The following is a 17566-nucleotide window of genomic DNA, read 5'->3' as shown; positions in this document are numbered from 1 at the left end:
AGCCGTACTAATTAACAGCATGGACGGAGGTGAAATTATGATGGGGAGTACTTATAGCATCTTAAAGAAACAAATGGATATTATTATATGTATGAATTAGTGTCTGAAAGAATACTCAAGAAGAGGAAGAAGACAAGTTATCGCTGGAAGGACAAGGTGGAAGAAATGACTGGCTGAATGCAAAAGAACAGTTAAGAATAGAATAAATATTCTTTATGTGAATTGGCAGATAGTTAGGCAAAATAGGCTGAAAAAGATAAGATAATTTGGGACCACAATCTTGGTTAGCTATATTGGTTGGGTAATATATTGTTTGGTGCAGCTGACTTCTGGATTAGCAGGTCTGAGGTTTAAACACAGCAACGGTGTGGCAATTTTTCATTAAAAATTTCATTTTTTTTGTTTATATAGATGTGAAGTATAGCATGTCTGAGATCATATGACTTTTTTAGCAGAGTGATAGTGTTCATGTAAAAGGTTCTGGATTTGAATCCTCGTATGGTATTTTTCACATGCTACAGAAATTCATCTCGTCATTATTAATGGGTGGGATAAAATCTGTTATTTAGTCAAATAAATAATAATTTGTTTTTCAGCCACACTATTAAATAAACTACATTTCGTTTTTTTCTATCCTAATTTGTTCCAGAGTTATGTATTGCCTATATTTTTCTTTAAAAATATAATATCTATAAGGTGTTTAACAAATTTGATATTCTTTTTTTACAGATATGGCTACTGTCATATTTTTGCATCATTTGTATACTTGATTTATGCACTGGTAACGTTTGTTCATAGTGATGAAACTTCCACAGTTTCAACTGAGGAAGGTAAGTTATGCTTTAATTGAAATGTTTTAAATGTGAATATTGACCTGATTCCAGATAATATATATTAATAACTTGACTACCACCACTGATTTTTCAAACTTTTTATAAATATCTTTATATAAATAGCTTTTAGCCATGAGATCCAAATTGGGGTCTCGCATAATGTTAATATCAGGCGAATTTAGAGTCTCATGTACAGTTAATTTGTAGGACACTGAAACTCTGTGTGGCATCTCATTTTGTTATTAAAATATTTTTCTATTTACATGTGTTTAAATGCATAAATTACAAATTCTAAATTAGAAATTTGTATACTTTGTGTCCTGTTACGTTAACTTTTATTGGAGTTAATAGTTTTATAATATTTATAAAATAAATATCAGGTTTTAACCTTAAATTTGAGTTTTTATTATTTATTAATAAAAAGCTAAAAGTGTTGTAAGCTAAAAAAAAAAAACTGTATTGCATGTTACAAGCAATATTCCATCAAATTTGGAAGAAAATATGCTTGGTGATAAGTCTTAACTCCATAGCCTATCTTAGTACATTTTATATTTTTCACATGTCTTAATTTTCTTTTATATTTTGTACGTAGATTTTTTTATGTATAAAATTTATATTTTAATAAATATTTTTTTCTGTAAATGGTTATTACTAATAAAGGTTATTGTGTTTTATGTAAGTACTTTATTTATTTGAAAGATTGAGCAGTTACATATTACATTTAGCAAGAATCACAGCAAACTTACATAAAACTCATTCCAACATAAACCAACCAGCAAGAATCTCATAGCAACTGGTAAATTATAACCAATTTTAAGTAAGAAACCGTGATTAAGTTTAATTAACCTAAAAGATACTATCATGTTCAATTTATATCGTATTTTATATGATATATTCTTATTTGGAATTAATACATTAAAAAAATATGTGCCACTGAGAGGCCATGAGACCCCATTTTGGGTCTCACATCCTAGGGCCTTAAAAATTAATTATATTCCTTTCATAAGATAGTAAAAACAACTATGCAAAGTATTGAGATAGTATTTGCTGGAAACATACAGTGGCCAGTTGGAAACACTTCGATTTTTCATATGGCCTGTTAATAACACTAAGTGAGACTTTCATATCTCTTGGCAGTCAAGTTTTAAGAATACTTTTTTTAATGATATAATATTTTACTTTAATTGCAGTTTTATTTAATTTTTTAAATTTATTTTTATAATTTAATTTTAGATTAAGATTGATTAATTTTTTTTAGATTTTCTTTAATTTATTTTTCTGAAGAAATTTATTTTGTGCTACAGTGGTAAGATTCTTCCATTTTACTTGAGTGAAAGCTTTTTTGACTTAAAAAAGACACAAGTTTCATAGATGATTTGAAAAGCTCATGCGTAATATCAGTCTTCGTTCATTTCTCTGTATTACATTTTCTTACTTTTATCAGGACATTTTTCACCAAAATTCTTGTTATTTAGATAATAATTATTATTATATTTCCTGCTAAGAACAATGGAATTTCTGTGTTGAGTACTGTTTACTGTTTTTAGCTTCATTCTTTTATTATATGTTGATGCGTTTCAGAACAACTCCATTGTCTAAACTTAATTATACTGTTAAGTTTTGACAATGGAGTTGTCCAAAACGCATCAACGTATAATAAAAGAATGAAGCTGAGAGGTAAACAGCACTCAACATAGAAATTACAGTTTCTCACCTTCAGTGTTCCTTGTAAATATTTTTTTTTTTAATAAGGACAGCATATTTTTTGATAGGCTTGTCCATATTTAAAAAAAAAAAAACGTTAAATAATTTTAAAAAAATTGTTTAAAAAAGGAATATTATTCTGATTCTTCTTTAGATTTTGGCGTTTTGAAATTACAGATTAGTGATTTGTTATAGATTGTTCATAATTTCATAATTTGTTTTAATTTCATGCCAACTTCAAAAATTTTAATTTCAAAGGATAATTGAAAAAAATTCTATTTAGTGTTTTTTTTTCTTTTTAGTAAATTTTGTTTTATTTAATTTATTTTTTAAAATTTACTTATTGCTATTTATTTGCTGTAATCTAAGTAACATTAGAATTATATAATTTTACTATTGTCTTTTATGTTTGAAATCAATATTTGACATAGACAACATAAATTGTTACAGAATACAACATTATACCAAGTGATAAACGTACTCCTTGTTCACAATACAGACCTGGTGAAGATGATTTGCAAGCATTTGATCTTATTAGAAGATTTGGTTTGGATCTTATCGATTCACAATTTCAAGGAATTACACGCGTTAGAGGATCAGATAGATTACAGATTGCTTACAGATTGGAAAGAGATGCACACCTTACACTTCCCACTCGGTCAGTTGTGTTATAAATGTAAAATTTATTGATTTGTTGTAATGTACAAACCAGAATATTCAAGCATTCTGAAATTATTTTTTTAAACTGATTAGCTAGTAGAATATTATAAATATATTGATATCTTGTAAATATTATCTATTGAAAATATTGTTTAATATTTATGATGAAATAATTTGCTTCAGTGTGAAGTAATGACAAATAAAGATATAACATTTTTTTTAACAGGGAAATATTTCCACTTGGATTACCTGAACAATTTTCATTAATATGTACATATAGAGCCAGGAAACAAACAAGAAGTTCGTGGCATATATTACGTATTGCTGACATTCAAAACAGACCAGAATTTCTGCTTACTGTAAATCCACGTCGTAGAGCTATTGAATTTTCACTTGTTAATGCTCAAGGCCAGCTGCAGACTTTAGTTTTTCCTGATGCTCAGGTGAATTTTTTTTTAACAATTTTTTCTCTAGTTTTAGTATAATTGTTAGCTTTAGAGAAATTTTGTGAAAGATTTTTGAAAATTTGTTATCAGTCTTCTTTTTCAGAAAAAAATTGTGGATTTCTTTGTAGATATATGAACTGTTTTTAACTCATGATGTTTTGCAGGAAGTATAAAAAGTATTCTGCTTTCAAATAACATTTTTTGGTAATAGAAAATTTTATCTATGTTGAAGCCATTTTTTTATAATGTTTTTCTAATGTTTTCTACCAGACAAATTGATTCTGTAAATGAGAGATTGAAGTGTGCCTTCTTAAAATTTGGTTTGCCTTTCTTCTACTATTCCAACTCTTGTGTTATTCCTACTTTCTTTTAATTCCAACTCGATTTCAGTTAACATGGTGTTGGTTCACTTCTAGGACATGATAATTTTTTATCGCTCTTTGTTATTATAACCCTGTCTGTAACTCTTTATCATTATTTAAAATGTTTTCTTGCAAAGAACTTCATTGTTTTATTGTATAAAATTAAAAATAACTTCACTTTTTCTTTTTGCATGTAAATTTCTGCAAGTTTAACAAATTTAACTCTTTGTTTTGATTTAAGCTATCAAGTAATGTAATACAGTGGTCAGTCATTTGTTTCGATTTCACTGGAAAATATGTTTTCTTTAAGAAAATCTGTTTTATGAATACAAAAGTATTTTAATTTTAAATAAATGCAAAAGATTTTGATTAGTACTATATACTAAATGGGCTCTAATGAGTCACCCATATTCTGCTAGATATTCATGTGGCTCAATAAACAACTGTTGTATGCATATGATGACTTTTGTTGATAGTCATATCATTCTCCATCTACTGTAGATAAAGAATGGAGAACATCCCCAAATAAATAAAATGTGAGCAGAGCAATAAGAACATCACACATGAACAGAAATATAATCAGCTTGATTTTCATTCAGTTTGTTTTTATAATGACCATAAATTATTGTCATTAAAATGTTTCCCCATCTGTTATTCAGTGTCCACTGTTTGCAATATTTTATTAAGAAAAATTATTTCAAGGGATTTAAATTCAAGTTGTCTGTAATTAGGAGTTATCTAATCATAGAGATCTCATATGAACATGTTTTCCTACTGAATACAAGATGCAATAATTCATAACTCATATTTTTTTTTTTTTATGTTATATGCTCAAGTTTTATAGCAACAATGAATGTGAAGTACATGAAATACTAGGGCATCAATCATGGTTTATTTCTCTGATTCATTAGATTAATGATGTTTATATGATGTATATATATTTTTTGTATATATTTATGAGTGTGTAAATGTGCATGTTTTAAAAGAATGTTAAAATTATTTTGATTGGTTTGATATTAATATTTAGATCCTTTAATACAATTTTTTTTGTACTGTTGTTGTTATTACAATACTTGTTTATTGAGTTCTAATAGTTGCATCTGTTCTTCTAATGACGAATTAAAGATGTTCATTTAAATTGAAAGGCTTTCTAAATAATAAATTCTGCTTTTATTTCATCTATGTTCATTCATAGTGTTAAGTGTATAGAAAGACTTAAGTAGTAAAGGTCAGTAATTTGTTGCAGTCAAGTATTTCTATCTATTAATTCTTTGTTGTATTAATGTTACTATTTGCAGTGTTTATTAGTATCATGTAAAGAAGGAGGATGAAGATATTTATGTATATCTATTTTTAATAACAATTGCATTGAATTCATTTTGTTTTGTTTTTTAATTTTAGATAGTACATTTTTTATATGCATAATTAATCTTCTATTATCATGATTAGCTTAATTAAGAATGCAGCAAAAATATTATTATTTGTGTAAAAATGATGAGCTCTGTAATGTGGTTTTTAAAATCATTTGCTAATAATTATTAGCAAATATTTCTTAATAAGGATAATTCGTTTTCTTAATTTTTATGAAATATCAAATGATTTTAACTGTGAATATGATTTTTATCATTACATATTGATTATTTTCAGAATATATTAATTCTATCTTACAGGAATGAAAATAATGATGAAGTAAATTCAAATTGGGATGTGTAATCGTAATGTTTCAATTCAGAAAGTTAGAAAGCTGGTTAATATTCTATCATACTCTCTTTTTCTGTATAGCCTCCAGAACCACCATAAGATATTACTTCAGAGGATGATATGTATGAATGTAAATGAAGTATAGACTCAATTCTGTACCTCAAGTAGCTAGTTAATCTCATAGTGCTTCTAAGTAACAAACAGTAATTTCTTAAAAGTCTAATTTTAGGTTGAATTTTATCTTAGCCTTATTTTGTAGTTAGAATATTCTGGAATAAACATTTCCATCTTGCAACTGGAGAAAGGTACAAGTGATTTCATCAATGGTTGCAGGATCATAATATTGCATACTTAAAAGAATTTCTCTCTTTTATAAACCAAATTACTGAAAAAAATTCCAGAAGCTTTTCAAAATTTTTAATATTTTTTTCCTTACAAAATAATATTTTCTTGTGAATTTGACATTGGAAGAAAAAAGGTGAATTTATCTTGCAATTTCAAACTCCCACTGGGTGTTGTTTTCTTACAATTTTCCTAGAATTCAGTTGGTGGTGTAAATTCATCTATTACATCACCAACATTTTTTTCTTCTATTATTGGTGAAAATTTTATAATATTACTTACGTATTACATATTATATATTTTTACTTTTGCAATATGTTGAGATACAACTCTGCATAGATAATTTCAGTAGTTTTTTCATTTCACCTTTTAAATTATAGAGAAAAAAAAATCATTTGTAGTAGTCATCATTTTTTGAGCTAAAACAGTTTTATTTTATTATATAGATTTAACATTTGAAGAAAAAAATAAGTAATGAAATTCAAATCTATATATGTTGTACTCGGATTCCAATAAGCCAAGCTGTTTGGCTTATTGTTAGCATACTCTTATACTGTCTAAATTATAAGTGATTCCTTAAAAATTCTATTATTTTGTTGTTTTTATTTTATTGTTTCTCTTTCTAGTAATCTTTCAGTAATCATATCTGCATAAGCAGATGTAATTACTGAAAAAGAAATGTACTTTTACATTTTCCAGATTATGGAACATTAATTTGAAAATTTTTAGAAAGAAAAACTACTATTGCCTAGTCACAATATCGACTAGAATAATGGAATAATCTTCTTTTTTTTCACCTAAATTACTGAATTGCAGTACAATCATGTAAACCGTGTATGAACATATTATGTGTGATAGATAATAGATGACTGTTTTCATTTATACAATAAAATTATTTTTCTAAACTTTTTTGTTTTGTGGCATTGTATAATTTTCACAGTACTTTTAAGCAGATTTGACGTTAGAATAAAAGTAAAGAAAAGAAATTAAAAATTTAGAAACAGATATTTTTTATGAGGTCTGATTTTGAACATTGGTTAACGTAATTTCATACGTAATTTATGAACAGTAATCTTTCATAACTATCATGGACACTCCCTTTTTAGAAATGTTTCATCTTTACAGTTGAGAAAAGTGTACAAGAGGCCATACCCGCTTTTATTTACATACCAATGGTTTCAGGATAGGAATTTTTTATGTCCTGAAATTTTTTTTTTATTTTCATACATTACTTCCAAAATTCAAAACTTCTAATCTAATTTACGGTATTTTATCATGTATTAAGTAGCAGAATAATGTTTTCATGCAGATTCGTCATTGAAATAAATAAAGAAAAAGAGTTAATTTTTTATATGTAGTCTCATTTTGATCATCAATTTCTTGATTAGTATTACTTTATACATATTACACTTATAAATAGTTTCTTAAAATTATTTTAAAATATAAAAATTTGAAATTATAAACCCATTTAAATTTAATTTAATTAAACATTTTTAATGATTTCCTTCAAATAATTTGCAGACTGCTTTTGCAGCCATCTTCAATAATTGTTGCTGTTTTTCTCACCTGGCATCAGCTATTGCTATCTCAGGTCTGTTTTTTATCCAAAACTCCTTAAAATATCATAAACTCGAACTATAACAGTCAGTAAAAGTAAATACCTGCCATTTAATTAGAATGATCCACCAGCAAAGGACAAAGTCCAGGTTCTGCAATAAGTAGCAGGATAAAACATTCCCCCATTACATTTGCATTCCATTCCATTCCACTCCAACTGCAAAAAGATTGGAGTTGAAATTAACAAATTTAATTTCAGTTTTTCCATAAATTATATTTGTTTAATTGCCAATAAACAGAAATTTGTTAAAGAATTTGTAGAGTTACTAATTCTGAGATAACTGATGCAAATAAAGGTCAATAGAAAATAAATAAAATTATGTAAATTAACTTTAATTAATAACAAAAGAAATTAAAATATGGCAGTAAAACATTACAATTGGTAAAGAAGACCTTTGTCGTAATGCTAAATTATCTAATGAAATCAACTATTTATCTTGAAATACATAAAAAAGAATAAAAAATTTAATTTGAAAATTACATTAATAACTTTAATGCCAAAGAGATCACTTTTTTTTATTTATTTGTGGATTTAGCAGCAGTTTTGGAAAGTACTTAATATACAGTTTTGTGTCCTATTTTATTCAGTTTTTCAGATAAAGAAACTTTTTTCTTTATTTTTCTGTTTAGCCTCTGGAACCATTGTAAGGTATTGCTTCAGAGGATGAGTGAGGATTATGTACATGAATATAAATGAAGTAGTCTTGTAAAGTCTTAGTTTGACTATTCCTGAAATGTGTGGTTAATTGAAACCCAACCACCACACCACACCAACACAGGTATCCATGATCTAGTGTTCAAATCTGTATAAATAAGTACCTTTACTAGGAACCTTAGAACCTTAGAATTCTTGGCTTCAAAATCAGCTGGTTTGCATGTATGAGTTCACCACTAGACTAACCCAGTGGGTTAGATTAAGAAACTTATAAAACTACCATATTTGCACCGTAATTTGGGTCCCAAGAATTTCATACAACTTCATTTTACCCTTGGAGCAGAATCAGAGCATATCTTGCTAGCTGTAAATGAAAACAAAGGATTTCCAGACATGTGTATCAGAATCTTTTTACTTATATTAATGTACAAAATTCACTCCTAAACTGTTGTCTGCTGTTTTGAGTTACCTATAAATTTCACTTGTAATATTAAATATATTTTCTGTAGAAACACTTGAAGTGGAAGAATGTTGTTTTCTTGAAGGATAATTCTGTAAATCCTTTGAAATTTTGCATTTTAATGTCAAAAATTGACAACAGTTTTCAAGAATGTGCTGTATAGTTTTGTGCAATGACTTTACTGCCAGTTTTTTGGTATTTCTTGAAATGTTTGAATATTTTTAATCAAAATATTACTTATTTAATTTTTTTTTCAGGTGTTTGATAAAAACTGGCATAAAATACATTTTGGTGTATTTCATGATCATTCTGTACTTTATGTTGATTGTCGGGAATTAAGGACAAATCAACAATTGTCAAGAGGACCTATTGATGTAAATGGAAATATTACGGTATCAAAAATGTCATCAACAAAATATACCGCACCGGTATGATGTTCAATATTTATTAGTTTTTTATTATTGTTTTTTTTTGTGTCCATAAATAAGTGATAAGTGAAAGAGCAAATTTGATTTTGGTCTGTTTTTTTCTTTTGAATAAATGCTGAATGTTCATATAATTTTTTTTTTTTTTTTGTAAAATCAGTCAGTTATAAACATTTTCTCATATTTAAAAATGATTGCCTTAATTTAGCTTTGAATTTAGTTGTATTGTAGATGGATTCAACTTATTTTTACAGTATCTATGATTGTGTTTATTTTTCATATTTCATGTCTTATATTTTTATTTTGGTTGACAAATTTGTGTGAAAGTCTTAGGATATTTGGTGAGAATTTATTTAATTGGGAATAATTTAGACAACTGTTACTATTTTTTCTTCTTTTTTTTTGTAGTTTATTCGATCATAAAATTTAAATAGAATGAAATGTTGGGTTTCCGGTTGGGGGATTATTATTAATTAGTTCATTGGTAATTACGGGAGGAAGTTGGTAACCAGCTTAGGAATAAAAATGTCCAAAATATGTGTGAATGCTGTATTGTGCATGAATTACTGAATGCTCTCCACCATCCCTGAATTACTGGTGCTGTATATCAAGATATTGCTGAAACGTTTATTGGACCAACCATCGTCTGCAACCACATTTTCATAAAACCAAGGATTCCTGCTTGGTTCCTGCCTCATGGGAATGTGTCAACTCACACAGACATTATTGTATGTCATATTTGGCCTACAACAGGTGACTGTTGGACCACCCTTCATATTCACTAATTATAGCACCTGCCGACTATTTTCTCCCTCCTAAAGTCAAGTTGCCCATGAAGGGGGAGTGGTATGAGTTAAAAGACCGTAGACCGTAAGAAAGTGAAAAGACCGTAGAAGAAAGTGTTATAAGATCCTAAAGGTGATTCCAAAAGTAAACGTCTCTGGAGCTTTTGATGGCATTTGTAACCAATCTAAAGGTTATATTGCATTGAAGGAAAGCTACGAAGAAGCTTAAATACAAATGCATTTTTCTTTTTATAGCCTTAGCCCTGGAATTTTCTGTATGAATTGTGTATAACATGGCTTAATATTTCACCAACCCTAGACAGGAAACAGAATTCCTGAGTTGCATCACTTATATGTTTCCCAAGTAGATATTACATTACCTTGATATTATTAAAGGATTTACAGTCCTCAACATGTGACCTGCTTGGGTGTGACCTTTACCTATGAAACATAAGGAGAAAAAATCTCATGTGGACACCACATGACTCTTTATATGCCTATTAAATTACATAAATATATACAAAAATGAAACATACATAAAATTTTATTTCACTAATAACTTCTGATATTTTTTCATACGCTTTTTTTATTGTTATTATTGAATTATTTATTGTAATTTTTTTTTTACAATCAGAGGTTAATAATTATTAATAAATCAATATATTTAAAGTAAAAAAAAAGTTAAAAAAAAGGAGATGAAGTTTTCATTTTTTTTTTTTCATACGCTTTTTTTATTGTTATTATTGAATTATTTATTGTAATTTTTTTTTTACAATCAGAGGTTAATAATTATTAATAAATCAATATATTTAAAGTAAAAAAAAAGTTAAAAAAAAGGAGATGAAGTTGGATTTGAACTGATGTGCCTTCTCCCTGTAAGATCCAAATATTTCATTAATTAAAATTTTATTTGGCTATAACTGTGAAACCAATGAAAATAAGTACCACTTATGATATATCATTGAAAAGCTCTCAACGAGGGCTTATTACAGCAGTTAAAAAAGTCCAAAATCCAATTTTTTTGGATTTTGGACTTTTTTTGGATACTTTTGATCCAGTTGATTGCAATCTAAAAGTAACTACTAGATCTTACAACTGTCCTAAATTCAAAATTTCAACATCTTGTGGCTAATCGTTTTTGAGTTATGCAACACATACATTAAGTACATATGTACCTATATAAAGTACATATGTACTTACATAATATTTATGTACATATACACGTACATAATATATATGTACATACATACATACATAAGTATACACATACTTACATATGTACGTACGTACAGATGTCATACCAAAACTAGTCAAAATGGATTCAGGGATGTTCAAAATGGATATTTCCATTGAAATCAGAAAACCAAAATTTTTTGTGATCACAATACTTCCGTTACTTCATACAAGGAAGTAAAAAGTGGTCAAGGATAAGGGAATAGGGTGGATGATGAGAAATTTTGATCTACCTATAGAAAGCCACAGAGAAAGACAAACAACCATATCCAAAATTGGTTGGATCAAAATTTATACTAGGTTATGGTTGTCAATCTGCTCACAGTCCTTTTGAAAATTAGGGAATTATATCCAGATGGGAGTAGCACATTATTGAGAATAAAAAAAAACTTGACTGTGTTCATAATTAATTAGTAAGTGACTATGTTAATACTTAGTAAGGATCTAGTTGAACTATTAACTCAGGCAGACATTGGTGGTGATGCAAATTTATGTAAGCATTTAGTTGTTAGTAAAGTAGCCAAAGGCAACATTTGCATTGAGTGGAGGTATATGTGTGTTTTCTATTAATCCATACTTTTGTTCAGAATAAAAACATGTTGTATTACATTGAACTGTTCATACTAGGCTGTCCTTAAGTGTGGATTTATCAATTGGGCGATTGGTCATTCTCTGATAACTTTTTGTGTTCTAGTATAATAATTTTTTATATAGCAGAATTAATTGACATCAGCATTGTAATGTTTATTATTAGCATCAGCACCATACTGCAATTATTGTGTAGGAGCTACATGAAAGTTGTTCCTCATTGCTTTTTATGATTCTAAAATAGTTGAAAATTGCTACAAAAACCTATGGAACACTCAGATAAAAGCTTTATATGTTTTTTAGATTTATTATTTTTTTTTAATATTAGTTTTTATTTTATTATTTTAATTAACTTTATGTTTGGTTTTTTGTGTAGCAATTATCGCAGTTGGTAAGTAATTGTATATGGTAATATTGTATTGCATATTATGTTAATGAATGAAAAGGTAATAAATATTTGTTATTTTTTTATCATACTGTCATGCAACAAGAATGCTTTCTCTTCTTGAATTGTTTAGTAGTTAATATCACACTGTTGAATGATGATGTTATGATCACTTTTTGTAGTTACTGTTGGTAATTTTTTTTTTTTATTTCCTTGGTATTCTTGTTTTCCACGTTGTTAATATGTGCGATACTTTACAGGTATTTGTATTCATTTTATAATAATTTTATCTGTTGCAATTATTACAAATATTCTTTTTAGATTTGTTTTATTTTCATTTCTTGAGCTGCTTTAATTATCTTGTATTAAGAAAATTTGATCATTTTATTATTTAATTAAAATTTGATGTGTTTTTCTTATTATGTTTATATGATCTTGCATGTATGTTTTAAGATGTGTTTGTAAGCTGTGATAGAAAATTTACAATAACATCTCAAATCATATAATGATGATAAGTAAACATAAGCATAAATGAAACTGCTGCTCATATGCAAAATTAAATTCTAAGCTCTGTGACTGTCTCTTTTCATAACAAATTAATAATTTTTTATGTTTCTTAATTACGACAAAATTATTGTTAAAAATCTATGTACCTTATAGGATGTTCTATCTAGCGAAGTCTTGATTTTCAGAAATCTTTAATTTTTAATTGCACAATTAAAAGAGATTTTATTTCTTTCTTATAGTTCAATTATTAATTCAATTATTCTGCACAAATATTCTTTCTATTTCATTTTTACATGGCACACTGATTTAAATATACACAAAGGTGTTTTGATTTCAGCTTTTGCCTGCAATAAAATTATCATTTTGAGTGTTTAGTTTTTATATTTGAGATTATGAACAACATATATCTATAGGATTTCTTAAATTAATTCTTTGTATTTATTAACACTACACTTCTTTGATATTATTATTGGTATTTTTACTGTTATTGGTGAATGCATGATGCTTATATTTGCTTGTTGTTTTTCATTGATTATAAAATCAAGGCATAAACTACCAAACTATGGAATTTAACATGCAAAATGGAATCTAAAATTTTTATAGAAATCAGTGTTTCTTCTGAGTTAACAAAGTCTTTCCATAAGAACTATTTTTAAAAGTATGCTCTGTTTTTCTTATACTATTCAGTTAACTTTTCAAATAAGTGACAGAATGATTTTTAAATTAATAGGATAATTAGAAAATAAAATTAATATTATGAACACGTGTTTTATTTTTATAAACTATTAGATAAGTTCTTCATTTAAATTTTGTTGTTAATATATCTGAATTCCTGTAATATCAGGGTGTACAAAACAGAATATCAGGGTTTTAAAATATTTACAAACAAGTAACATCTGTTATGCTTGCTTCAGTGAAAAACAAAACTACCTGTAAACCTGCTGATGGGACATTGCACAGGAAACATTTAATTTTGAGGAGTGTCTTTCACATTTTAAGAATTTATGGGGATTTTCTGACCTGCAGATACTGATGTTATGTATATTAACTTTTCCACTAAGATGAAATTTTGACTCAATCTTAATACGATCAGGAAAATCATTATTTTCATACTGCAACATTTCGATTGCAAAGATGTTACGCACAATTAGTTGATAGGCTTCAAAGCCTATAATAATCTACATTGTCATCACCGGTATTGTTAGTTCACAGTCAGCCTTCCTAATAGACTTTTTAGGACTAGACTGGAAGGGCTTTCTGACATGTTCAACACTTTCTTTGGACACTCCCTGTCATCATATACTTTATACAGATATGTCAAAGGTCTGTGTAATGTCGTTTCAAACTGATTATGTTACTGATATATGTTATTCTCATCTGGAGATCACAATTAATCTTTCTTCAGAATGCACTGTAGAACTGTAACTGTAATTTCAGTATTGAACTGTAACTACAGATTAACATTTAGGAAACTGCAAAACACAGAAGGCTTTCTGTAAAGGTTATCTTTGAGCGAAGGCTCATCTTTGTTAGTGGTGTTGTCAAGCAGAAAATAGAGAATCAATCTCTATTCTTCTAGCCTTAAATCAACACTGTACACCTCATCCAAGAGATATAAAAGATTAAAAGCCTGATTTTTTTTATATTCCTGGTTTAATAGATTTAATATCAAGCTAAAAACTATGCTTCTTTAATTCATCATGGTGTTATTATTTAACTATAATAACTAAAAGATACACTTTTTTTTAAGTGAATCGATCACAAATGCAACTAAACATCATTGAGATTTTTATTTTACATTCTGGTGATTATAGGTATAGGTATAAAACTGATTGAAAAAGCAACTTGATAAAATTATTTCTTGAGTGCATAAAAAAAGTGTATTAAAAGAAAATTATGATATTAGGTATTGTCAAAAAGGAGATTATGAACCTTTCCCTTCATAAAATATCATCTTTTTGTCAATATTGTTACTTTTCTGTTCAGTGGTGAAAATATTTTTGCTGTTAGCAAAAGTAGCTTATGTTTGTGTGTGATCCTCATGATGACTAAATCTGTAGAAAAATAGTCCAAAAAGTTTTTTTTCTAATAATGATAGTTTAGAAATCATAGTAACATTAAGTCTAGGTTATTATCATTTCTCTATTCTGTAACTAATACAATTACAGGTATACTCATATAAATATTGTAAATTATAAGTTTACACATCTAATTGGAGATTTATTATTCTATTTTTATTTTTTTGTTTATGCACTTAGAGATCTATTTTCTATTTTTATTTTTTATTTATGATGATCAGCAATAAAAGTTATATTAAACTGCTTTTGTTAAAGACAAACCAAATCAGATTTATTTGAATTATAAAACAAAATTTTATGTCTAAAACGCAAAATTTTGTTTAAAAAGCATTGGTTTTAATATAAATATGCTTTAGTTTCTCATATAAAATTAATATAAGCGCATTCAGAAAGTAATATCTCCTGTAAAGAATAGTTTATTTTTACCTCATCAGTCATGTTTTGGCTAAATTATTTTTGTACATAGCTTCCATCATTACAGAGGCAGTTGATGGAACATTGCAGTCGCGAATTAAGTAATGTTTTTTTTACTTTCTCATAGACTGAAAGCTACAACTAGACAGTGCGAAAAGAACTAATTCTGTACTACTTTCTTGAAGCTACCATTGTTGTTGAAACACTGACAAGAAATAAACCCCTTCAGGCTCTGAAACAGATAAAAATTATTTAATTCTGTCTGGATTGTGTGGAATGTGTTCCATTCATTCCTAACCAAATGGTCATTTGTTGGATTTAAGCAGGAGTTTGTAAGAAAGCATTGTCTTGAAACAACACAATCGTGTCACTAAGTGTACCTTACATATTATGAGTTTTTAATACTGTAATCGTTTCATTCATTTTGCGAAAAGTTAAAAATCTTTTAAAACTGAAATTTTAAAAGACAAAAAAATAAATTGTGAAATGTCTGTTCTCAAAAGGTTTGAGTCAACTGCACGCATTGAATAATGAATGATCACACATGTGATTAGTGATTCATCATATTTCATGTGATTATGAATATTTTCAAGCAAATTCTCATATTCTTGGCAATTTAATGAAATCATGAAAAAATGGTGAGGAAATTGAGAAGATGGATTTCTTACATTTAAAGAGAAATTTGACAAACTAGAAATTTTCAAAAATTTCTTAAAATCGTCTTAAATTTGAGAAACATGTTTTTTACATTTTAAAGATTAATGACTTATTATTTCATTGTAAGTAGGGAGCGAATTGACTAGACATTTTAAATTCACAGAATGAGATAAAAACAGTCTATTTTCATTTAATAGCATTTGACTAGCTAAACTATCAAAATATTTATGATTATTAATCACTTTTTCTATTACATTACAATAGAAATAGTATAAATATAATTATAAACATGCATACACATGTGTTAAGGTAGTGTTCGTGCATGAAGTAATGAGCAGTTATGAAGAAGTTTATAAATATTAATCTCTGAATATTTGTAGTTTTATATACTGTCATTCTGTTGATTAAAAACTGGTAGCCAAGATTTTCCTTTTGAACAAAGGGTTTAAAAATTAATTATTAAATCCTTAGAACACTAAAATAATTGCTAGTGTTGTGTAAGTTATAATTATTTTCAATATAATTATGTATTGTTCCAATAATGTTCTTTATTTGATTTGAATGAAATCTTTTGAAGTGATCTGTGGAATTTTTATTATTTGTCTGTCTCTTGGTATTCAACACTTTTGGTATGATTACATTGGTCATCCTAAGGAGCCAGCATCTTAAGCTGGTGACTTTTATTCATATTATTTGTTTTGTTACAAAACTGTCTTGTGTCTTTAGTGAGCAGTATTTGTTATTTGTTAGTATCTTTTTAACTGGTTGTTCCATGTTTTATGTTTGTTGTACATTGGTTATTTAGATTGATTATTAGTAGATATGTGATGGCATTCAAACTTATAATCACTTGTGTTAATGAAATTAAATATATAATTAAAATTAAAATCTAAAGCCTTTTTCTAACATTCAGTAAGTTATCTGTTAAAGTTTTTTTGTATGAAAAATTTGTTAGATTTGATCGGTAAACAAGAAGCATTTGCTTTTGCAGTACTATTGAATGTAATTTTATTGTCCAAAAGAATAGTTTTGTCTAAAAAAAAATATTATTTATTTAATATTTTAATATTAAATGTAGTATTCTATGTTGCCAGAAACATGGATGTAACAAGACAGTTGGGAAGTAATAATCACATACTATTCATCGTAAATATATAATCTATAGTAATTTAGTAATGAAAATTGCATGTTTTATTTATAAAACCATAATATAAGTGTATAATAAATGAATTGATTTTTGAAGAACTGAAAATAACTGTTGGAACTGTATCTTGGAAGATTCCCCACCAAAGATTATAAAGAATAAATATTAAACTTTTCATTTTGATTAAGTAATTTGTAATTAATTTTTTTTCATAATTATAGATTGATTTACAATGGATGTTACTGAGCTGTGATCCCACTAGACCAGAGAGGGAGACATGCAGTGAATTACCAGTAAGTATGCTTTATGTGTCAGTGAATCTTGTTTTTACCTAATTTTTTGACTTTTTTTATTCACTCTGAATAAACTAAGCTTTTACAAAAGGTTAACTAAGGCTAACAAAACTAAGGTTTTGCTAAAAATTTGTTAATAAGAAACATTGATAATTTTTGTAATAGGTTGTATTGCAAACACTTTTCTATAGTTGTTCTGGATTATGTGTCTATTCTTGTTATTAATACTTATCACTACCATTTGGAGTGATAAATATTACTTATCACTGTAAAGTAA

At 27.1% G+C, this 17566-nt stretch overlaps 1 protein-coding gene across 4 annotated transcripts in view; it reads left to right on the top strand.

The window, feature by feature from the left end:
* The window catches only part of LOC142329810 (uncharacterized), a 117303-nt gene that overhangs the window by 40063 nt on the left and 59674 nt on the right, over positions 1-17566 (top strand). For 3 of the 4 annotated variants that reach the window (XM_075374650.1, XM_075374648.1, XM_075374649.1), the window contains 6 exons: positions 730-830; positions 2988-3195; positions 3424-3640; positions 9038-9208; positions 12188-12202; positions 17218-17289. In XM_075374650.1, coding sequence (XP_075230765.1) covers positions 730-830; positions 2988-3195; positions 3424-3640; positions 9038-9208; positions 12188-12202; positions 17218-17289 — 784 coding nt within the window. The remainder of the gene's footprint in view (positions 1-729; positions 831-2987; positions 3196-3423; positions 3641-9037; positions 9209-12187; positions 12203-17217; positions 17290-17566) is intronic. The other variant, XM_075374651.1, reaches the window with a different exon arrangement.

This window comes from Lycorma delicatula, chromosome 9, assembly GCF_047948215.1.
Source record: "Lycorma delicatula isolate Av1 chromosome 9, ASM4794821v1, whole genome shotgun sequence".
Taxonomy (NCBI): Eukaryota; Metazoa; Arthropoda; class Insecta; order Hemiptera; family Fulgoridae; genus Lycorma; species Lycorma delicatula.
Note: the sequence above shows the minus strand (reverse complement) of the source record. Positions and strands in the feature narration are given on the sequence as shown.